Below are 22,606 nucleotides of genomic sequence, written 5' to 3'. Positions count from 1 at the left end.
TGTTTGTTGGTTTTAAACCGTAAGAGTTTTTATTATTTTTTGTTGTTGTTATTGTTATGTTGTGTTTTAATGTACAGCACTTTGTATCAGCTATGGTTGTTTTAAAGTGCTTTATAAATAAAGTTGGTATGGTGTAATTTTGAGAAAAACACATAAGCATTTTAAAACAACTTGAAAACTATTGTTGCTTCCTGTGCAGATGTCCACTGTACAAAGTTACTGTCAGAACTGTAAATGGGTTACAGGTTCAGTTTGGAGACCAGATGGGGACGATGACGATGTAAAAGTGTGCCATGGGGACGGAGTAAGCCCACAGCCTCGTCGTTGTGTACCAAGCGAGTTATTTAAAGGCCTCCTCACTGCGGCAGCACAAACTGGGCCAGATTCAGCCGGTTCCAGTGGTTGGTCACACTTGATCACCTTTCAGATGACCGGCACACGTCTGGCTTATTTTTATCCATTTCAGAGCTGGGAGGTTTAACGCCGTCAAATGTGAGATGGGGGAGAAAAAAAAAAAGATGTTCAAATGACGACTTCACTTGTTGGTTGGTAGATTTTATTGTTGTTATTAAAACAAATTTAGACTCAAAGAGATATGTTCTTCAGATCTTTATGTTTGAATTTGTACATTTTGTCCTGGGTGTAATATATTTTGAGATGCAAAACCCAAACTAATTTAAGAAAACAACACAAACAACTCAAAATTAATATGTAAAGAATATTGTAGAAAAAAAACAAACACTACATCTGTTTCCAAAAAAAAACATTGTAATCTTAATGATGAATAAAAATGAAAAATATTTTTTTAAGAATCTGTCTGGATTAGTAAAGTATTAACTTAATATCTTCTAGTCTACTGGTCCACTGTTATTGTGAAATAAACTTTTAAAGTGTGATTCCCCCCAGACCCCAATGAAAATAGCTTAACTTGCTAAACCATGCAAAAATAATCACAGGTGTGCCGTTACTGATTTCCTTATGTTTTTCAGAGAACTCTACGCTACATCACCATCTTTAATGTCTATCAGCACCCAGAGTAAAGAAGTGTAAAAATCCTTATAACATAAAGATTTTTCACTGTAGCAGCATAATCTCTTGATGAAAATGTAGAAAAATAAGCATTTGTATCCGGGAGATAAAGTCTTGATTAAACCAAATAATTGTTTTTAAATAAAAACACTGCTGGCCCATTTACTGGCACCCAGATTTTGTAAAAGCCCTTTTGCCGGTGACCAGCACTACTGGCTTTGCCTAGTTGTTATTTTTAATAATCATAAATAGTTTGTAAAGAAATTTCTCAAGAGAAGTAAGGTTCTGATCTTCAACATTATAAACTATGTGGTCTTTATGGTGTTGAATCACATTTATTCTATTGCATCAAGTGTCAAGAAGGCTTCAAACATACAAAAAATAACAAATCTGTAAAAAACCAAATGTCTTTTCCTGACACAGTTTACAAGAATAAGATAAGTATTACAGCGAGTTCCTCAAGCATCAATCAGGAGCATCATCCTCCAGACAGAGGCTGCTGTTTCCAGCCAGGTGCCAAATTTATATTTGTCCTAAGTGAACAACGTGGGATTTATCCATTGTCATGGAAACACTGATAAATCTAAGTGTTGCATGTAGGTCACAATCCTCTGGACCTGATTTATTGAGATATTTCCTGTTTTTGTTATTGTTGTTGTTGTTGTTCTTTTAACAGTGTCAAAATAAAATAAACAAGCAAACAAAAATAAACTTCATTTCACTGAACGTTTTATCCGCAGCGTCATGCATGAAGCCGAAAATGACCATCCGGGAGGTCCTTTCAAGGCAGAGTAAACACAGCAGTAGAGGTTTGGTTCTGGAAACAGGCTGTACTCGCAGATCTGAGTACAGCTTCTGCACTGGTTGCTGTAATTGATCTCTGCTTGACTAAATGGGCCACTTATTTTTACAGCCAGAGCAGGTGCACCTGCGTACCGGTGTTCATACCTGATCAGTCATGAGGACCTGGTTTGGTGGGGCAGCTTGAGCTAGAAGAAACCCTGCAGGTGCTCATAAAACACAGACACACATGCACACACATGCACACACACATGCAATCCATCCCACATGTAGGAATGCAGAATCAAGCTGAAGCAAAACAAATTCATGTGTGATACGAAGGGCTTCTTATTCCATCCAGCATGTGTTTCTGCATTCATTTATTTACCAAGATTATTGAATAAAAATCTATCTATGCAACGTGATTGTATGCAAATAATTTTATTATATGTTTTTCCCTGTAGATTAAATGTATAAATATATAATTGTAATTTAGTTGAAGTCTAAACTTGTTGATAAGGTTTATTAGACAAATGACTTTGGTGAAGAAATAATGTGACAGCAACATGAAACCATTCATGTCCCGAAATTTCACAAACTTTTTCCAACCAGGGTTTTGTGTGTTTGACGAAGAAAATATGGCACATAATTGTGGTGGAATTATATATATAAATATATTTATATATATATATATATAGTCATATAAAGATTTTAATAATGTGCCATTTGTTACTTTTGTTCCAATTTTAGCTACAAATTGTTGATCATTCGTTTTTGCACAGTAGCTCAATCAAACTCAGTCAGACTAATGGAGAACGTCTATGAACCCTGTCCCACCCGATGATGAGCATTCCCACACCATGACGCTGCCACCGCCGTGTTTCAGAGTGGAGATGGTGTGTTCAGGGTGATGCGCCGTGTCGGTTTCTTGCTTGGTTTTTTGTTGTTTGATGTTTTCTCAACATGGCTGGATGGCAAAGATGGATCTCTGCAGCTCCTCCAGAGGAACCATAAGCCTGCGGGTTGCTTCTCTGGTTAATGGAGGCTGGATGACTTTGCATGCCACTGAATTTTTATCTGTGAAAAAACATGAAAACTCTGTTTACATTCCGCTTCGCAGTCAAGCGGAATGTAATGTTTTGTGTTGGTATATGCAAAAAAATATATAAATTCTTTGCCATCCACTGCATGTAAATCTTGAGATATCTGTTGAATTTTTATATTTAGAGGATAAAATGTTTTGCTATTTTAAATAAACAAAAAAACTTGAATAAATCTATATCTATAGTCTTACATCTGCCTTCATCTTACACCTGTGGACATCTTTCAACCATTTAATAAAAACAAATGACTATATTTGCTCCTCAATCCCGCTTTTAGTTTTTAAGCTGCCAAAGTGTAAAAATGTTTGATAGAAAAGTTCAGACGTGGTGCTGTTTGTGGCGTTTTTAGCTTTTACACACCAAACCCCAACAGATCACCATTCTGCTTGCAGGTGCAGAAGTGTGGAGCATCCATTAAAAAAAAAAAAAAAAACAGCCTCAAGAGTGGGTACGTTCTCAGAGTGTCAGCTCACATGACTTGAGTTTTTCCCCAGTGGGGGTCTCGGAGAAAGGAGGGTGAGTGTTGGGTTTTAATGAGGTGCGATGTTCCTCTGAAGCAACATGACTCTAAGCAACAGAGACGTACGTCTTCTGAACAACCTCTGACACACGATTCACTAAAAACGTGTTTGAGAAAACCATTTATATTCGAATGTTTTAAAAGAATAAAGAGGAGAAACCTGATGTCCAAATTGAAAGCTTAGTTAAACCGCCTGTGGTATTAAACTTGCGTTGTTTTTCATGAAGAGTGTCAGCTATCCCTAAATATAATCAGCAGTCATGGAGACACCGTGAGGCGTGCAAAACGTCATCCAGAAGATTTCGAACCTGTGGAGCATTTCTGCTGTGAGACCACCCAGCAACTCGTAGCGAAAAAAGATTTCAGCATTGTTACTGTGAGTATCAATGGAGACAATTAAAGTCATGACCTGTTCTTTGTATTTGTCTGGAGACAAATTATGTACTTTATTTAGTTTCATTTATCTATTTATTTTTTTGTCTTAAAATCAGCTGTTCCAACATAAATTTTCAGATTATTTTTGCAACTGTGGAAGGTCTCTAGTAATTCTGTGTTTATTTAAACATAAACACAGAATTACCTAATATTACCATATTGAAAAAAATTTACATTCTTCACAAGAACATTTTTACAGGATTTCTGTCTTGTACAGAAATCTGGATTTCTAGGTTTGTTATTGATTTTCCAAAAATTTTTTAATTTCTCCTGCATGCCTGTTTAATAAATAGAAAATGTGCCTTGTGATTTTGTTAATGTTAATGTTTGATGTAAATAATTTTAAACCCGGGCAGAGGCCAAATTATATCCAAGAACAGACAAAAGGGGCATTTGCCTTTTTCCTTTTACCATAACTGGACTTTCTTTGGTATCAGAAGCATTGATTTAAGTGCTAAACATTTATTTAATTTTATTTCTCTCTTCACATGTCGCTAATGCAGCTAATCTGAAACTCTTCACTTTGTTATACTACTCTCTTTGTATTTAATCATGGTTCTTTGTTTGTATTGTTATAAATTTCACTGTCAAGTGGATTTTTTTAATAAAGATTTTCAAGCACATATTTGACTTGCAACATGTTTTTTTAAAACAATAAAAATAATTATATATATTAGAAAGTAATCTATTTTAAAACTATTTTAACAAAAACAATTGAAAAACAATAATAATCTCAGCTCATATTTTTCCCCAATCAAGTCAATTAAATAAAAAATATATATTTTATTGATGTCAAAGAGAAATTAAAGAAACAATAGTTAACTAATCTGCCCTGCGACAGACTGGCGACCTGTCCAGGGTGTACCCCCGCCTCTCGCCCGAAACGTTGGCTGGAGATGGGCACCAGCACCCCTCCCGACCCCACTGAGGGAAAAAGGGTGCAAGAAAATGGATGGATGGATGGATAGTTAACTAATCTGCTTTTTGTATAACAGGCTGACATGGAATCCAAAAGTGGTTTTAGAATATATAGTGTTTAAGAAACCGGTTTTATTTTGAAAGTATTAATGTTCTTTATGAAGGCAGGTTATTTAAAACTCTGTCATAACAAAGTTAGAGTTAGAAAATGAAAACAACTGAGCCAGTTTAAAACGAGAAACAGTGAAACTTCATTGACCAGATTTAGATTTTTTTTAATCATGGCAGGAATTGGTTATTAAATGTCATCATTTATAGTTTATTTAGATAATTTTAGTTTATTTAGTTGATGATTACTCTGCAGCAACTGGATTTCTAGTGATCTGACTTTTGTCAATAACTCAAAACAACAAATGCAATAAACCATTTTAATGAAAACATCAGTGTTAAATCTACTATTTTACAAAGTCCATGTGAAATATAAGAACCTGCAACCCAACATGTATGCAGCACAATTTAAACCCGACGGAGCTTCTGTGTGCCAGAAGAATAAAGCCCGTTTCTTGCGCCCCCTAGTGGTCAAACCTCACCACACAACTACCTCACAGTAAAGAGTTGCACACGGCATGATGTCCACGGAACAATAGCACAAGCGTCTCTTTAAACAGATTTATGAAGATTTCCTGTGACGTCAGTTGACTTCCTGTAAATCAGGACGACTCAAACAACTTCATCCTTTCTTGGGTAGATAGGCCGTCTTTTAAACTCTGAAAAACATAAAAAAAAGAAACGAAAAGCAGGAAAATCATCATAAACAGAGGAAAACAGGAACAATAGTTTAAATCTGCTGAGCTGTGCGTTACTTTAGATACTAATAAGAGATTCAATGCACATAAATAAGTTTATGTCAGCCCCTTCTTAAGGTTGGCGCAGCTAGACAAATCTTGAAATTGATCCATTCCTGACCAGTTATAGGTACATTACTCAGTCGTGTGAAAAAAGTATCAGAATCCCATTTTTCATTTGATAAATGGAATAAAAATGAATCAAATGTAAATTACAAAGTTTGTGTTGATTTTTACCCTTGATCTGAATCCTCGTATTTGACGCAGGAAAGAAGTTTTCTCTTTCTTTTTGATCGCAGGGTTGTTTCTCACAGAGTCGTCTATAAATAAAGACAAGGTGGCAGAAAAGGCCGTGTGAAGCAATAGCTATTTAATAAATAAAACTATACTTTGAGTCTTGTAAAATGACGACAGAGCGAGAGTTCACTCACCAACACGATGTCCTGAAGCGTTTCTGCTCGGAGACCAAGTGGCAAACTTGACTTCGTTGTAGCTGTTTGTATGAAGCGCCTTCAGTTTATTTTCTGCATAAACTTTGTCCTATAGTACATGGAATTGAACATAATAATACAGTATGTATTGTGTGTTTCATGTCGAATTCACAAAACAACTTCTGTTAGTAACAGAGATAATTCATGTTGATAAAATGTTTAATTTATAAGATTTTATTTATTCTTTTTACCATTTGAGCGATCTGTAAGTCCTCTCTGAGTGACATCGCTTCCTGTTTGAGATGCTGCATCTCTGCCTCCTTTGCCCTCAGGATCATCTATTACAACAGAAACCATAACTGTTTTTCAACACTTTGTCATGTTTCACACAAAATTTATTTACAGATTTCATGTGAGATATCAAAACTAAGTTGATTTAATTAATATGTTTGTTTGTTTTTTTTTTTACTATTAAAATCTGGAAATTTCTGTTTATCCCCCTTGAGTTGAAACATCGTAGAGCCTCATTTAGTAGTAATTTAAGCTACAAGTATGTTGGAGTTTTTCTCTCCCTACTAGTTTTGTTTTGTTTTTGCTGAACAGCTCAAAATCAGAGTAGATGGAAAGCATCTGTGAAAACACCTTATTTTAAGTTTTGCTACAGATTACCAGTTGAATTTAGGTCTGGACGTTGACTAGATCAATTTATCTATAAAATAAAGTGTGACTGATTACATTGTGTCATTAGCTGTGAAGAAGTTCCTCATCCTGAGCAAGCATGTGGCCACAGTAGAGAGGAACTACTGCATTTTACTCCAAGTTAAATGATTCCAGCTTTTCCTGATGAATCTGTTCCTAATTCTCACATGCTACCTTGATTTGGACAATCACATAAAATCGCAATAAAACACTAGCTTGATTTTGCAAACTAGTGCATATTTTCAGGATACATACTATATAACATTAATGGTAATATGACTTTTTTTTTTAAAAACAAAAAAACTTTACAGACACCTACTTCCATCTGGCAAACATCAGACTGTGCTTGATTTCCTGGAAGCTGAGTCACTTCTTCTGGCTCTCTCTTAACAGCAAATAGAAATAAAACATTTTTGTAAGACTAATATTGACTCTACGAACTCTTGAGTGAACAGAAAATGTTTCCACCTGCTTGTGTTTGAGCTCCCGGTTTTCCTGCTGGTACTTCATCACCGATTCCCTCTCGGTCTGCAGCTCCTGGCTCAGCTGCGAGTTTTCCAAGCATTTCTTCGTGTGCTGATCTGACAACACCTCCAGCTCCCTCTGCAATAATTGGATCTCCTTCCTGCAAAAGAAAAAAAGCAGAGGCATGGAGGATGTTGGAGAGCTAAGTGGGTTTTGGAGGAAATTGCATTAGGTGGTGGCAGTTATTTGATTGATAAACCAAAAGTGGAAAGTAAGAGAGCCGTAATGAGAAAATGACATTACTGGACAAATAAAGAGAAACAGAAAATCGACTATTTAGATTTCTTCTTTTTTAAAAAAAAAAAAATATGTTGGGAACATTTTAGGCGTTTCTGGTAACTCACTCGTACTCCACGTGGAGTTCAGAGACGTCTGCGCTCTCCCTGATCTGCTGAGTCAGTCTGCTTCTCTCCAGCTCCTTTTTATGAGCTCGCCGCATCGCTACAATGGCTGCAAAAAAAATGGAAGTTATGTTCAGATCCCTGCTGCTGGAAGTTTACGGTTATCTTCTCTTTTTTATTAATAAAAGAGCCAGGCAGAAAAAAATGATAAAGCTGTATCTACCGGACATAGTAGCAGCGGTTTCCTCCTGCAGGAGCTGGTCTTTCTCCCTCAGAAGTTCAGCTACCTGCTTCTGATGCTCCTGCTGAAGGTCCTTTATGATCTGCCTGTGCATCTCCTCCATGGCAATGAACCCAAGATCACACGAAGCCTGTAGCAAAATGGGGAAACTAGTTTTGGCTGCAACAAAGGTGATTTAAGCGGACAGTTCTGTTATTGCTAAAGTAGAAAATAATATTAAAAACAGAAAAAAATGATTAATTTGGTCATTATTGCATCTCTGACCTCAGGAGAAGAACAACAAACACTCAAATCTTCCCTCTTCCACCTCCTCCTTGCTGGACAATCTGTGCCGATGCCTCTGTTTTTGTGCCAGATGCGACTAAAATCTCCAATTAGATCACTTCTGTATTTGCTGAGAGGAAATTGTGAACAAACTTATCTCAAAGATTAAACTTGCAGCATCAGCTTATTTCTATGTCAACAGTTCTTTGTACTTTCACAAAGTAAATTTGCCAGTTCCTTCTTACATTTAAATTCTGAACTGTTTAAAATACTTTTATTGATCTACATGCTGAACTTGTCAAATCAAACTCAATAGCATTCTAATTTTCAAAAAACAAATATTAACATTTTAGAGCTACAGTCTGTGTTAAAATCCAAGCATTTATGCGAGAGGCCCCTGAAGGTTTGAGGGCCCCAAACAGCAGCTCATTTCTGCTTTGCTGCAGAGGAAAGCAGGGAGTTGTCCAGATGCTACTCTGCAAGCCAAAGCTTTCCAGTTTCTCCTCTTAAAATAAAAATGAATTATTTATTATTTTTTATTTCAAAATCATCCAATATCAGGAACAACATTTCAAATTTCCCTACTTTTCTGCTTTTGAAGATTAATGAGTCGGAATGATAGTAAAACACAGAGGTAGCGGCGTCATGCTTTGGGGAAGCCTTTCTTCCACAGGGATGAGAAACCCAGAGGAAAACCTGGTGGAGGCTGAAAAAGTCCTAATGCTGGATTGGAAGTTTGCTTTACAGGAAGACAATATAATGACCTAGTCAAAGTTCACATATAAAACAGGTAAAAATGTTCATTGTTTGCAAAGCTAGTTGAGACTTAGTTTAATAACCATTTGTACTCTGCTCATCCATCAAAGTCACAATGAATGCACAGTTCCTAAGAGATTGCTTGAAATGTCCTTAGAGATATTCTATATTCACCAAGCAGGAAATTATTTTTAAAAATCAGCAGAAATCTAATGAGAAAAGATTTTTGCTACCTGCAGCTTTTCCAGATCTTTCAGATAAGCTTCTCTCAGAGTGGCTCCATCGGCTTCTTGGGTTTCATCCTCCTGTGCTTTACGCTCAGTCGCAGCCTGGTCAGACAGAGAGCCGATGGGAATCTCCTCTGAGCACAGCTTGCTCTGCCTTTCTTTGGAAACACACAATTTGGAGTAGTGGCCGTGCAGCTGCTTCATCTCCTCCTCGTGGATCTGTTGCAGTTCCTTTATCTTCTCGTGAAACTCCGCCTCCAGCTTCTGCATCTGTTCCATGTGACAGCACTCGATTTTCTGCATGTCTTCCAGGAGTTTCCGGTTCCCGGTCTCCACCGACGCCATCTTCTGCTCGGCCCGCTCCAGCTCCTCTCTCAGCGCGCAGTTGTCGTCCTGAAGCTGGTCGAAGGCTTCGTTTAAAGCCTCCCGCTCTTCCGTCGCGCTGCCGAGCTCCTGATCCGTGCAGAGATCTCGCAAACTATTCTGTGGCGCTTTGCTTTGCTGAAACTCTTGTCTTATGTCTAAATAAAGCCTGTCGGACAAATACATCAACTTGACCTGCTCCTGGAAAAAAGTCAGATCGGCTTCAGAAACATTGTCCCCACTGTGGTTCATACCTTCTTGGACTTGGGTGTGGTTGACCGGAAGCTCCTGGCATACCTGGCATAAGAACTTTGCCCGCTTTTGCAGCCGAGACAAGATTTGCTCCAACAAACCTCTTTCTCTCTCCTCCTCTGCCTTTTTCTCCTCAAATCGCTTCTTTATGCTTCCTTTTGCAGCCTCTTCTGAATCTTTAGCTTGCTCATCGTAAGGAGAAAACTCAGAGGGGCTGATGTCTGCCAGGCCTTCCCGTTGATCATGACTGCTCATTTGAATCACGCTCTGTTGCTGAAGTTTCAGAGCAGCGTAAATGAGCTCGGCTTCTGCACAGAACCTTCCGATCACGCTCTCCAGTAACTGACCGCCGTCACATCCGGTTCCTCTGGACTCCATTCTTCCTTCACCTTTTAGACTCAAGATTCTGGAGATCAAGTTTTTGTAACTGCGAACCAAATCGACCCTGTCCTCCTTTCTTGTTGCAGATAGCTCGCAAATCCCGTTTTGACTCTGCAACACGGAAACCATTTTCTCCACAACAAACAGCTCCTTGATCAAATACTTCCCAATGTCCGACACGCCATGCGAAGGCTGGGTGTTGGCCAATCTAGAAACGATCTCTTCTTCAGCTCCAACTAGTTTCTCGTCGCCAAGGATCTTCCCCTCTTCTTTACTCATGTTGCGTGCCTCCTGCTGGAGTCTCTCAGCATCCTTCTCCCCTTGCTGAAGGCAGCCGGCGACCCCGGCCAGCTGCCTCTCGATGTCGGAGGCGTTGACGGGAGTCGCCAGGAGCCTCTCCCTGCAGGCCTGGACGACATTGAGAGCCACCTGGAACCTGCCGACCAGCATCCTGCAGCGGGCCTCTGTCTCCTGGGCGAAACGCTGGCTCTGCTTGGCCTGGCTGTGGAGCAGCAGGCTGAGGTGCTGGGCCGTGGCTCGGCTCTGGGTCAGCTGGGAGCAGAGTTGGGGGTCCTGGCAGCTGATGTGACCCTGCTGCTCCTCCAGCCTCTGAGTGATGTCTCTCAGTTTCTCCTCGGTGATGAACAGCTTGGTTTCAAGCAGCTGGATTACGGACATGAATTTTTCCGCGTCGTCTCCCGTGGCAGTGAGGTGCTGGCATGATGCGTCCACTGAGCGGGAGCGGGATCTTGCGTGCTCCAGAGACTTGCCGTTGCTTCCATGAGAGACCTTCGCCAACTGAGAGTTCGGAGTCTGGAGAGCTTGTCTGTCTTGACCCTTCTGACTGTCTTGGGGAAAAGAGCAGGTGCAAACTCTCATCACTTCGCTCAGTTTCACTTCTGTCTCCTCTAAGCTGTTGCCCAACACCTCCATCTTCAGCAAGACCTCGCTCAGCTCCTGCTCCTTGCTGTCCAGCAGCCTTTCATAGCCTTCCCGGATATCGTGCGTTTCAGACTCCCTTTGCTGCACCTTCCCCAAAGCAACCTGCAGATCCTCACAGGCTCTCTCGTATGAGTGCTCCAGGTTGTAGTAGTGTGTTTCCTCTGTGTTCAGGCGATCCTGCAGCCTGCCCACCTCCCTGTCTGCCTCTGACAGCTGGCTCTGCAGCTCCTCGCAGCGACGGTCCAGCTGCTCCCGTTCCTCCTGCAGCCGCTGCACGGCTGACACTGTGCGGGCCAACTCCTCCTGCAGTTGCTGCTGCGCCTCTTCGATTTGTCTGGTCCACGTCTGAGTCTTGCTGAGGCTCTCTAGCTGCTGCTCGGCCCTCTCCAGTTTGTCCCTCAGGTCCTGGGAGTGTCGCTCGGCCTGAGCCAGGCTGGCGCCCAGGCTCCTTCGTTCCCTCTCCTGACTCGCCTGGAGGAGTAAGAGGTGCTTCTGCAGGCGGGCCTCTTTCTCGGCCTGAGCATCCTCGTAAGCGCGAAGCTGGCCTGACATCTCTTGGAGGTGTTTCTGCAGCTGTACGGCCTCCTGCTGGAGGCTCTGCTGGCTCTGCAGCTCCTGCTGCAGCTGGGCCACCTGGGACTCTGTCTCCTTCCTCTTCTCTTCGCTGGCGCTCAGCTGGGCCTTCAGGGAGGTCACGCTGTGCTCCCACTCCCTCTGCTGCTCCTGAAACCGCCGGCGGTCCTGCTCAAGGTGCATCTGAGCGAGCGCCGTGGCGTCCCCGGTCACCAGCAGCTGGGCCTGCTGGGCCAAGAGGTCAACTCTTCGCCGCAGCTCGGCCTCCTTGGCCTCTTCCTGGCTCCTCTTCAGCTCCTCAAGCTCCATGCGGAGGTTGTGGTTTATCCTCTGCAGTCGCTGGAAGGTTAAGGCTTGCTCTGAAGAAGAATTGGTGTCATTCTGCAGAGCGTATCAGAAGAACAAAGTTTTCAGTCTTACAACTTGCACAATTTAATTATGACTCCTCTTTGTAAAAGACACAAGTCCACAGCATCGCAGATCCTCCGTCACGTCTAATCAGTAGGGATGAGATGTTTTATCCATCCTTTGTTTCACCCTGACTCCACCTGGACTGTGGGTTTAGGAAAAGTTCCGTCTTAATCTCAGCAGAACAAAGCACACGGCTTCGGTTAAAAGCCCAGCTGAGCTTAATAAACTCCACAGGTTTACGTTTGTGATGGTGGGACCATAAAGGCTTTCTTAATGCCATTCCTAGCAATGTACGGGTTGCTATTGAGACACTGTGTTCCTAAAACACCATTAGATTACTAATTGCAAATTCCTAGAAATTTTGATCAACTTGAGGGAAAAGAAATTGTTGGATTTACCTTAAAGAAAAATGTTATGGGTATCAGTGCAATTTCTTCGATTCTACTCAGAACACATTTTAGCCTCAAAGCAAATGTTCTCGAATTGAAAGTAAATTATCTTCAATTTTACCAGGGACGCAGTTGAATTTGACACAAAGTTAAACATATGAATGTCTTTATTTTACCTGAACACAAAGAAGCTTCTCTGAAATAATCTCTCGTTCTTGTTGCAGCTCATCCTGCAAGCTCTTGTTCAGCTGCTGGATTCGTGACAACTCTCTTTGTGTTTGTTGCAGCTGTGGAGAAATAAAAGCAAACATTTAAACAAAACAAAACAAAACAAAACAAAACGAAAAAACATGTTAGCCTTCTATGAAAACAAGATAATCCATATTTTGTTTGAATCACTGAACGTGGTACAAGATTTTCAGTTTGCAGCAGTTTTGTCGTCGATAAAATCTCACCTCTTTGACAAGTTGCCCAGTTTGCTGCTGACTCAGCAGTGCTGCACAGTCCTTTGCACACGTGGGGTTTATCAACACTTGTTGCTCTTCCCTCTGCGGCTCAGTTTCAGGACCCCGTGGGGACGGTTGCTCAGCTGCCGCCTCCGTATCTGCACGTTTCCGCAAATCCTCACCATCTGACAGCACCACCGTTGAAGAGGAGTCGTCGCTCTGGAATCCCTCAACGGATATAGATGCGTCTGTCGCCCCTAACCAAAGAGACAAAATCAAAAATACCACACGTTGATGTTTACATTTGCTCTCTTTTCAGCTTTTAGAAAGCTGGTTTCAGAGAAGGGAAAATACAGCTGCAAGTCAATCGGTCAGCTTGAATCCAGCTGGAAACCTACGGAAAGAAGTGGAAATCAGAGTGGAGAGGAGTCTCAAGGCTTAAAGATGGTTTGTAAAGAAGAATGGATCAAAGTCACACCTAAGCGATGCATCCAGGAAGACGTCTTGAAGTTTCCAGAACCGAGACTCAGTAAGCACCCTCAGTTCTGACTCCCTGTGCCATTCTGCCGCATTACACATCATTTATGAACTCATTTGTGTGGATTTCTTCATCTGTGAGGATTGCTTGGGTTGTTAATCTCATCAAATGTTTCATGTTTCATAAATATTATATATATATATATATATATATATATATATATATATATATATATATTTACTGAGGAAAAATGTTGATGTGTTTGATACTAAAAGAATACATATTCTACGCATTATCAAACAATATTTGCATAGATCTCATGGAGCATCACAAACATCTGGGCTGGTGACGTGACTCACCAGTCTCATTGGTTTCCACAGGAGGGCGGCACTGGGCTTCTTCAGCCTCCTCCACCCGCTGTGGAGGATTTGCAGGTGAAGAAGAGGGTGAGACAGGGGGACGAAGGGATGACGGGTCTAAATCGGCCGGGCTTTGTGTCCCTTCTAGCTGCTGCTGAGACGTCGGTTCTTGCTCACGTGACTCTTTGCAGTCCTCCAGCTCATCTTCTTCATTCTCTGCAACCGAGCTGGGAGAAAGAATTGCACCCCTTTACACAAAGGGTTAAATGTCGACTCAAATTACAATAATCACATTTTATTCCAAAATGCAGTCCTAAACCTAATGAAATCTGAAATGAAAATAATATGCTGCACTCGAAAATTGCGTCAACTTTAAACCAGGCCCCTTAGGGAATAACATAAAATCTACCTTTGGTCTTCTTGTGTACGATTGGGCTGCACATTTTTAAAAACCGCTTGCACCCAGTTGTGCTTCATTCCAGCGGTCATTGCACACAGCGTGTACACCCCATCTTTGATCTGTGATAACAGAAATAGATATGAATTTTCCAGCATCTTGTCCTGACTCGTCTGCAATGTGTTCTAAAGGTGTACACAACAGATAAAATGAACATTTTACATGTAACCAAATGAGACCATGATTAATCATTTAATACCGTTTTAAAATTGTAATGTAACACTTTTTTCCATCCCTAAAACAAACAAAATTCTTTGAATAAAAGACAATTTAAATAACTCAGTCCATATCCTTAAACTGATGCCTGGTTTAAGCTGATCTTTCTTTCACATTCAGCATAGGAGTCCGTACTCTGCATCTTAATTTCTCTGTTGATCCTGGCAAAGGTTCTCCAAATCTATTCGATTGTAAGGACATTCCTTTTAATGTCAGTGCACAGATTTTCTGTCAGAGTTCTGGATTCTGGCAAACCTTCATCATCTTTTCTTTAAATCTGTTTTTTTTCTTGATTTGTGTATATTTGGACTCACTGTAATGCTAAAAAATGTAAACCTTCTTTTTCTTTAACTTTCCAGTGAGTACATGTGTGCAATTTTAAACGACAGATGAGCAGTAAAATGAAAGTATATATTTGCACCTGCTTCTTTTCTTTGGTGGTCTGATGGTGACATATAGCAGTCGAGACCACAGAGGAGGAGGATGGTTGCAGATGAGTGGAGCTGCTGCGTAATGTTAACAATGGTAAGGACACAAAAAAGATGCATTTCAGAGAGAAAACACTAAAGAAAGACTCGCAAAATCTAAAATATTTATAAATAAAAATAAAACTTTACCTAATTCTCTCCACCGAAGAAGACTGCCTCCCAGAATCCAGCGTTTTCTTCCCAGTACTTTGTCCTTTTCCTACTTGTGAACTTGCACTGGTATAATATGAATCTTCTGTGGAATCAGAAAACCTCATAAGCATCTCAAGTATTATTTTGGTGAAAATCATCACAACCCCAGCATAATGGATCTCACATATTTAAGAAAACTCAAGCAATTAGCAGAAACCAGTAAATGGAGTAATTACCAGTGGATCGTTCATCAAGCCTGCTGAGTGAGCGGCTGCTTCTCATGAACGGAGCGGCGGTCAGAGAAGAGGCTTGCAGGGAGGAAAAACTGCGGCTGCTCCGCAGGCGGAAAGCTGGTTTTGCCGGTTCTGATGTTGGTCTGGTTGTCTGGTGGCTGCCGTTGCCTCCTCTACCAGCAGCTTTACTCCCAGTTGCTGTCGAGTCACTTCCTTTGCTGCTCTTCCCGCCAGCAGTCCTAGGAGCGCTGCTCGAGTTCTGCTTGCCTCCAACACATCCTCTGAGCTCCTTTAAGAGAAAAAGACAGAGTTTTCTCAAAAAAAAAAAAAAAAAAGTCTGATATAATTCTAGCTCCTTAGTTGAAGTATCAAAGACCACACAACATGCTCATCCCGACCCAACTTGGGTGTTTTGACACATGCAATCCAATAAACCCAGTGGAAGAGGCTTTTAATCCTGACAAGAGCTCTTAATTTACTTAAGTACCATCTGACCCACACCGAGGCCACAGACAGAAACAAACACACACACACACTTTAAACTTAATCACACTTGATCAAATGAGAGCCACCACATATAGGCAGTGCACTCCAGTGTCTGTAGATGCAACCTCAACAACTGCAGAGGCAATGAATCTGTGGCTGGAGCACAAGGCAGAGAAATCAATGGCAGGAAAGCTGAGGAGGCCTGACTTAGCGATTTGTGCCGACTGTAAATACACCAGGCTGATCTTTAGCCATTTATGGCAGCATAAATCTGACAAAACACATGCAGAACTCACAATATAAATCTGAAGTAGTTGTGCTCATATTAAACAGCACTTTCACGTCGGCAGGGAATATTGTTAATGGTAGAAGGCCAAAAACTGAACGGTTTGTCCCTGGTATAAGTGATATTGTTTCATTAAATTGACAAATACAATGTAGCCCCAATTGCTGGATGACCTATGTTTGTATAGATAGATTATTTTTTAAATTTTATTTAATCAACCTATTTAGTGTACTGGAATTACTTGAATACCAGCTGGATTTTTGCCAGGTAATACTTACATTTTCTTTGTCTTTTTGCACAGGTTTGTTGATCTTTGTGGTTACCAGTGCCTCATTCGATCTGCTATAGATACAGACAGAAGATAAATCATCATGGAAACCTTCACATATATACAAATGTCAGTGTGTATATATGTGCGCAATCTATGAAGATACTTCCAAGATGTTCTCACTTAAAAACTAAACTAAACAAAAAATGCTCTTTCTATGTAACCAAAAATATTCTTGGAACTGGTAAAAGTTGTGACCAGTTGAACAAATGTTTAATGAAACACATCTAGAACAATGTCTGCCTTAAAATGTCTTACATGACATGCAATATTTACTAACTTCACGTTACATCACATTGACCTACCTTTGCTTTTTGGATGCCATCTTCAGCTACAAAGTGAAGGAAAAACTCATGGAAACAAAAATTTAAAATGTTTCATGCTCATATGGTTATCCAGTGCAACAAAGGGCTCAGCCTGTCTGGCAGAAACTGGTGAGTAAATCGCAGACAGCTGAACAGTCCCAAAGACACCCACACACAGACTCACCCACACTTAATCCTATGCAAACTTGACACACTCCATTAGAGTTTTGTAGGATTAGTCCGACAGCCCAACAGGATTACCATGCTGTGATTTAAGAGAACTTGATGCACCAACCTTTCGCTACCTTACAAAGTTCTCCAAATATGTCAGATTATTAATAAATCTCTTGTCCATAACCCTCTTTTGCATATTTTCTGGCAGATTTAGGGTTTTAAAACTTTCACTTTCCTCACAGGAAGAAATTCCTTTTTGGATCTGGTTTAAAATAAAAGCTGTCTTCATCTTGCAGCGATGAAACAGAAACCTGGAGATTTTGGTTGAGAACTGATTGCTGTTTAGAACTGTTCATGATTTAACCATCTTTAAAAGTGAAGACCTCAGAGCATGATGCTGACACCGCCATGTTTTACCGTGTTGTTGCCGTTTGTATGTATGTACGGTTCAACAACTCATAATATATTCTTCATCAAGGGTTGGAGAAGTTTTAGAAAGGACTCAATGTTTTTGTGTTTGTTTGTTTTTTCCTTTATTAATTTTGCAACATTTACTGTAACCTTTCTGCAAACTGTGGCTTTAGCTAGAAAAGTGTAAATGAAGAAATATCAAGAACACACCACCAGAACAACGTTTTTCTTTTTCTTTCTTTTTTTTTTTTTTTACTGTTTATTCAATGTTTCTGTTTTTAATGTTGTAAAGCACAAATGCCTTGCTGCTAAAATGTGCCATACAAATAAAATTTGATAGATTTTGATTGGTACAGTCTTTATTTATACTGGTAATTCGGTTGAGACCTGTTGGGTTTGTGGTCCAATTGGCACAATATAATTAATTCAACGTTTAAGTGAAAACGCATGATAAAAGTAACAATGTGATACAGTAGTGTACATAAAATATTTATTTTATATACAGGAATTTCAAATAAAGATTTCTTGATTTGTTTTTGTTCCTCGCAGTAACACACACTGTACATGCTCACGAATCCCAGCATCATATTAAAACAAACAAACAAACAAACAAACAAACAAACAAACAAACGAACGAACGAACGAACGAACGAACGAACAAAACAAACGAACAAACAAACAAACAAAAACATGTGCATTGTCACAAAAATAATGGTGCAGACTATTTTAGAAGAGAATACTGAGGGAAAATACTTTAAGTACTAATGTATTTGTATTCGTACATAAATGCAGTACTATTACAATAACACCTCGATGTTGTTTGCCAACCTCCATAATAAAGAGAATACCTTACTGAGCAGAGCCAAAAAGTTCGGATCATCATCCTAAATCCCACCGCTGTGTCCTCTTCTGTGACATCTCCGCTCCTGATTGGCTGATCATCACGGGACCTCACAGCTGATTCGGTTGGATGGAGTGTTTTCCTCTGCCTCGTTCATCATCATCGTCTCATGTAGCCATTTCTGTTTTAGCATTGAAAGCCCAACAGACCGACAACTCTGCCAAAATGGCACAGGCCAACTCGTTTGAGGCGAGCAGCTCTCAGATTCAGGTGGAGCACGACAAAAAGCGTCGGCAGTTTGTCATAAGACTGAACGGTAGGCTCTGAGTTTCGGGGCTGGCACAAGGTGTTAGCTTTGTTACGTTAGCTTCCTGCTCTGCTAACATTGTTGTCGTTCCCCCCCTCGTGAAGGACTCCAGCTGCCATTTCAGGCACAGCTGCTTTCTTCAGCTCATGACATCGAAGCTTCACAAAAGCTGGTCTTTTCGAGTGGCTTCTTGAATAATAAACCCAATCAATAACTCAGTCAGACCTATTTCTTCTTAAAATCAAAGGGTCTGTAAGATTTTTAACTCTCGGGTATCAATGCACTGTCTATAACATGTCTGTTTTTTTTTGTTTGTTTTTTTTTTCTTTTTCAGAGTTTTTATGAATTGCCTTTGCATTCAGATGCATGTGGTGCTTAGTTTCATTTAGTACTTGCTTGGGAGATCTGTTTCTAAGAGGTTGTTTAATTTATTGTTGTGAGTGATGCTCTTTATTTTCCCGATTTTGTTAAGCAGCAGCAGGACTATTCTCCAGAAGCCTAAAATCATATCTGATTACCACACCTGTGATTTTTATTTTTTAAGGTTCATATGGGAAGTTGTCCAGGTCAGCATTGGGAATGGGGGATGCTTTAGCACCATATAAACGTGTCAATTACTTCCTAAAAAGTTCTATTGCTTTTAAGTAAGTAAGTAAGTAAGCTTTATTTCTATAGCACTTTTCACAGACCAGGGTCACAAAGTGCTGCACAAAGTGTAAAAAGTAAAACAAGTTAAAAACAACATACAAACAATAAAACATGGAATTACACTAAAAAGCAAGTTTAAAAAAGTGGGTCTTAAGTTGTTTCCTGAAAGTGTCTATGCAATGTAGAGATCGAATGGTGCAAGGTAAGTCATTCCATAGTCGAGGCGCTACAGCTTTAAAAGATCTGTCTCCACGAGTCTTAAAAAAGGTCAGAGGAACCGTCAACAAGTTCAGATTCGACGACCTGAGGCTCCTAGTCGAAACATAAGGCTGTATGAGGTTCTTAATGTAGTGTGCAATCAATAGGGACCTGGAACCCTTTGCTTGACGTTGATAATCGGGTGACTAGGTTGGATGCCATGTGTTAAGCTGAATAATATTTATATCCGAGCGCAGAATCTCCGTTAAGTTCCTGCTTTTTAACAGGCTGATTGGCGGCAGAAGGACAGGCTCTAATTACTCACATTTTGTTTCACTGTATTTTAGCCTTAAAAATATATTTCTCTAATTCTTTTACCTCATGCAGTTTGTCTAATCTGATTCATTGGCTGTAGTCCTCAAAACAATCACCACACAAAAAATGTGTGTGTTCTCAGGATCCCACGATCGAGCGGTCCTCCTGTACGAATACGTTGGGAAGAAGACGGTGGATTTACAACACACAGAGGTTCCAGATGCTTACAGAGGGAGAGGAATTGCCAAACACCTGGCCAAGGTTAAAATTTGTAGATTTGTTATTTTCACTTTCATCGAGGTTTTGTTGGGATTTGAAACCAAACGTTTTTCCCAGGCAAACACGTTGCATTTCCTGTAAGCATTAGGAAATAATAGCAACAAGTTGGGGATGGGCAGTGATGCATTACTGTTAGTTTTTCTGAGTCTAGATGGAGCACACGGCAAGAGGGATCCTTGAACATTCCTCTTTGCAATATCTCATCCAGAGTTACGAGTTTTCTGCCTTACCTTGAAATCTAATGCTCACACCACAGGTTTTCAGTCGGTTTAGGTCTGGGGATTGAGATGACTACTGAAGAAGGTTGATTGTGTTTGGCCAACCACTTATCTGTTGATTTCAAACCACACTTCCCCTCATATTTCAAAGAGTAAATGATGCCATGCCTCTTCAGACATGTTCCGGGATATAGGCTATCCTACGTATTCGTCCTTTGTTTCACGCCTATAAACTTGAAGTTTATCCTGACCTGACATGGTTTCAATTTCACTCGTTGTTTAATTTCAGGCAGCCATGGATTTTGTGGTGGAGGAGGACCTGAAAGCTCACTTGACCTGCTGGTACATCCAGAAATACGTCAAAGAGAACCCTCAGCCTCAGTACTTTGAACACATCCATCAATGACTCAACAGGTCAAGCAAAAGGACTTGAACACAGAGACTGTGTGCAGTAAGTTTTAGGCAGGAGGTTTCCAGGATGCAAGGAGAGAAACCTCTGAAGCACTGCTAAACGCAAAACCGAGTGAACGCAGGCGATCTCAAACCAGAGCTGTAGCGTCGGGCGGACGCGAACTGCTGGAGGAAATCGTGCGGAGACAAAGCAGCCCAAAAGGTGGTGGCTTGTCCTTCCAGGACGTCGCCCCACCACTGACTTGAAGCAAACGTTGGTTACAACAAATCAATGTCCTCCTTTGAACTACGAGATCAGACCGACTTTGTGTCTTTTTCCAGTATTCAGATGAAGAGAAACTGTCACCGTTACGCTTATAATGTTTGAAAATCGTGCTACTTTTAATATTTTCCAATATTACTCCTTTTTTTTTTTTACTTAGTACATTAAAGTAGTGCTACTACTGAAGAGTCTTGGATGAAAAGACATTTTTAAAACCCGGCTATGATTTCTTTGACAGAAGAGGATGCGTTAGTGGTTGATATGTTGAGGATTTTTAATTGCTTTATTCCCCTTTCTCTTTATTATTGTTATTTTTTTAAACACTCGGTTTCAGTACAAGAGTGGAAACTGAGCAAATCCATTCTGACTGTGATGAACTTGAGGTTAGAGACACTGCTACTAGTTAACACTTCAGCGCTGATATCTATATTTACTTCAGCTCAAACCAGCATCAGTAGCGACACTCTTTAGATTCAGGGCATTTTTATTTCTTAAAGTGTGTTAATTCTTACTCTCCAGTTCAGGAAAATTAGTTTTCTCTTCTCACCACAGGAAAAAAAAAACAACAAAAAAAACCTGAGAATTTGAGATTTTGCTGTAGACAATCGTCAGTGTTGAGGAGACAAATACCTCAGGCTAACTCGACACACTCCAAAACACTTTCTACTGACAACTGCAATAAAATCCCTTTTTGTATAACTTTCATTTGGTGGCGTAAGGCTGTAAACTGGCCAAGGCATTATTTTTTTTTTGTCTTTTTTATGTGGGTTTCTTTGGGTATTTTTGTAATATTTGTTTTGTACTGTTAAAACAATGTCTGATATGTGTTCTGAGCAGGTGGCTCGATCTAACAGATATGTCCAAATGTTCTTGTTACGCTGTTTTATACTTGATATTGTTTTCTCTCTACTTGTTCTGAATAAATGACTCATCTACTCATCACAGGTCAGTTTGTGGATTTGTTGAAAAGTGTGCATCTAGAGGTTATAGAAATTTAAATGTGATTAAAATCTCGCTGCACCAAACAAAAGAATTCATGCCATTAGAGCCTTTCCACATTTTGTCATGTTACAATTACAAACGTCAATGAATTTCAGTGGGGTTTTTTGTGATTATACCAACACAAAATAGTTGATGAATGTTAGATTTGACCTAATATTGAAGCTGCTCTTTGTCGCCAGCAGATGGTTGCAAGAAGAACAACATCAGTTGCTGCCAGAGATAAAAACATCTGATCTAATTCTTGTCAGTATGTAGGGGTGGATGATTCGTGTGTTTGTACTTTAACATTTTATTAAACTGCAATTGCATTATTGTAATCTAATCTACTCATGAACAAAAGTCTTGATTTTCAAGGTCTTGAAAATCTAGCGAAGCTAAAATTCAAGTGTTTTGTCAAGGACCATTGTTATATCTGCAAAAGGGATTCCGTCTATTTCTCAAAACAGATGGAGTCATAAGGAAAGAGCATTATGTGGAAGTACTAAAGCAACTTTTCAAGACTTCAGAAGAAATTATATCCTACCGATTAGTTAGGAAGTGGTTTAAGGACAACATTAATGCCATACAGTGGTCATCACAAAGTCATAAAAATGTATGTGGGAAGAAGGCAGCCTATAAACATTAGTCAAAATTCCAGCAGCAAACTATTTAGAGAAACTTGTGGAGGGAAACCCAAAATCTTTCAGCAAATAGAACTTATTTTTGGTCATCCTAACGAACATGAAACTGGAAGTAATGTATGTATATTTTTGCGTGTACTTCTGGAGTATTTTGGTATTTACAACTGCATGTTCAACAGAGTTTGAGAATAAGAATATTAACTCGGAAATAAAAACAAAACAAAAATAAACTGGCATGAAATTAAGACACTTTAGCCTTGCAGCTATATATATCATTATTA

General features: G+C 40.0%; 2 protein-coding genes and 1 long non-coding RNA gene across 4 annotated transcripts; 2 read left to right on the top strand and 1 right to left on the bottom strand.

Moving 5' to 3' along the window:
• Positions 1-3,077: 3,077 nt before the first annotated feature.
• Positions 3,078-13,821, top strand: LOC145552504 (uncharacterized). Its single transcript, XR_014088574.1, has 3 exons — positions 3,078-3,808; positions 13,191-13,400; positions 13,730-13,821. It is a non-coding gene; the product is annotated as an uncharacterized LOC145552504 (long non-coding RNA).
• LOC103469148 (uncharacterized) lies at positions 5,200-16,732 on the bottom strand. Of its 2 annotated transcripts, none has more exons than XM_081609860.1 (18): positions 16,640-16,732; positions 16,285-16,348; positions 15,238-15,523; positions 14,999-15,104; positions 14,803-14,887; positions 14,118-14,227; positions 13,709-13,935; positions 12,881-13,128; positions 12,602-12,712; positions 9,121-12,006; positions 7,850-7,997; positions 7,630-7,735; positions 7,229-7,385; positions 7,080-7,145; positions 6,313-6,399; positions 6,062-6,170; positions 5,868-5,950; positions 5,200-5,552 (listed from the first exon to the last, which is right to left on the bottom strand). In XM_081609860.1, exons 1-18 carry the CDS (start codon positions 16,657-16,659, stop codon positions 5,496-5,498), a joined length of 4,956 nt encoding a protein of 1,651 aa, XP_081465986.1. In that variant the 5' UTR covers positions 16,660-16,732; the 3' UTR covers positions 5,200-5,495. The 2 variants fall into 2 exon arrangements, with proteins under 2 accessions (XP_081465986.1, XP_081465987.1); XM_081609861.1 differs by having other exon boundaries at positions 14,803-14,884.
• Positions 16,733-18,104: 1,372 nt separating this feature from the next.
• Positions 18,105-21,642, top strand: natd1 (protein NATD1). The gene is made up of 3 exons (XM_081609863.1): positions 18,105-18,381; positions 19,676-19,794; positions 20,320-21,642. The coding sequence occupies exons 1-3, from the start codon at positions 18,195-18,197 to the stop codon at positions 20,434-20,436; spliced, it is 423 nt and encodes a 140-aa protein (XP_081465989.1). The 5' UTR covers positions 18,105-18,194; the 3' UTR covers positions 20,437-21,642.
• Positions 21,643-22,606: the final 964 nt, after the last annotated feature.

This window comes from Poecilia reticulata, chromosome 8 (genome assembly GCF_904066995.2).
Source record: "Poecilia reticulata chromosome 8, P_reticulata-male-v2, whole genome shotgun sequence".
Lineage (NCBI taxonomy): Eukaryota > Metazoa > Chordata > Actinopteri > Cyprinodontiformes > Poeciliidae > Poecilia > Poecilia reticulata.
The sequence above is the reverse complement of the archived record's forward strand: the minus strand, read 5'-3'. Positions and strand labels throughout refer to the sequence as shown.

Bases quoted from the DNA above. Each gene is read 5' to 3' on its own strand.
- LOC103469148 (XM_081609860.1), bottom strand. From the start codon at position 16,659: ATGGCATCCAAAAAGCAAAG. The intron at 12,713-12,880 runs GTGAGATTTTAT...ATTTCTCCACAG, and splicing joins CTGGGCAACTTGTCAAAGAG to CTGCAACAAACACAAAGAGA. The intron at 7,146-7,228 runs GTGGAAACATTT...TTTGCTGTTAAG, and splicing joins GGGAGCTCAAACACAAGCAG to AGAGAGCCAGAAGAAGTGAC.
- natd1 (XM_081609863.1), top strand. From the start codon at position 18,195: ATGGAGTGTTTTCCTCTGCCTCGTTCATCATCATCGTCTCATGTAGCC. The intron at 18,382-19,675 runs GTAGGCTCTGAG...GTGTGTTCTCAG, and splicing joins GTTTGTCATAAGACTGAACG to GATCCCACGATCGAGCGGTC. The intron at 19,795-20,319 runs GTTAAAATTTGT...GTTTAATTTCAG, and splicing joins TTGCCAAACACCTGGCCAAG to GCAGCCATGGATTTTGTGGT.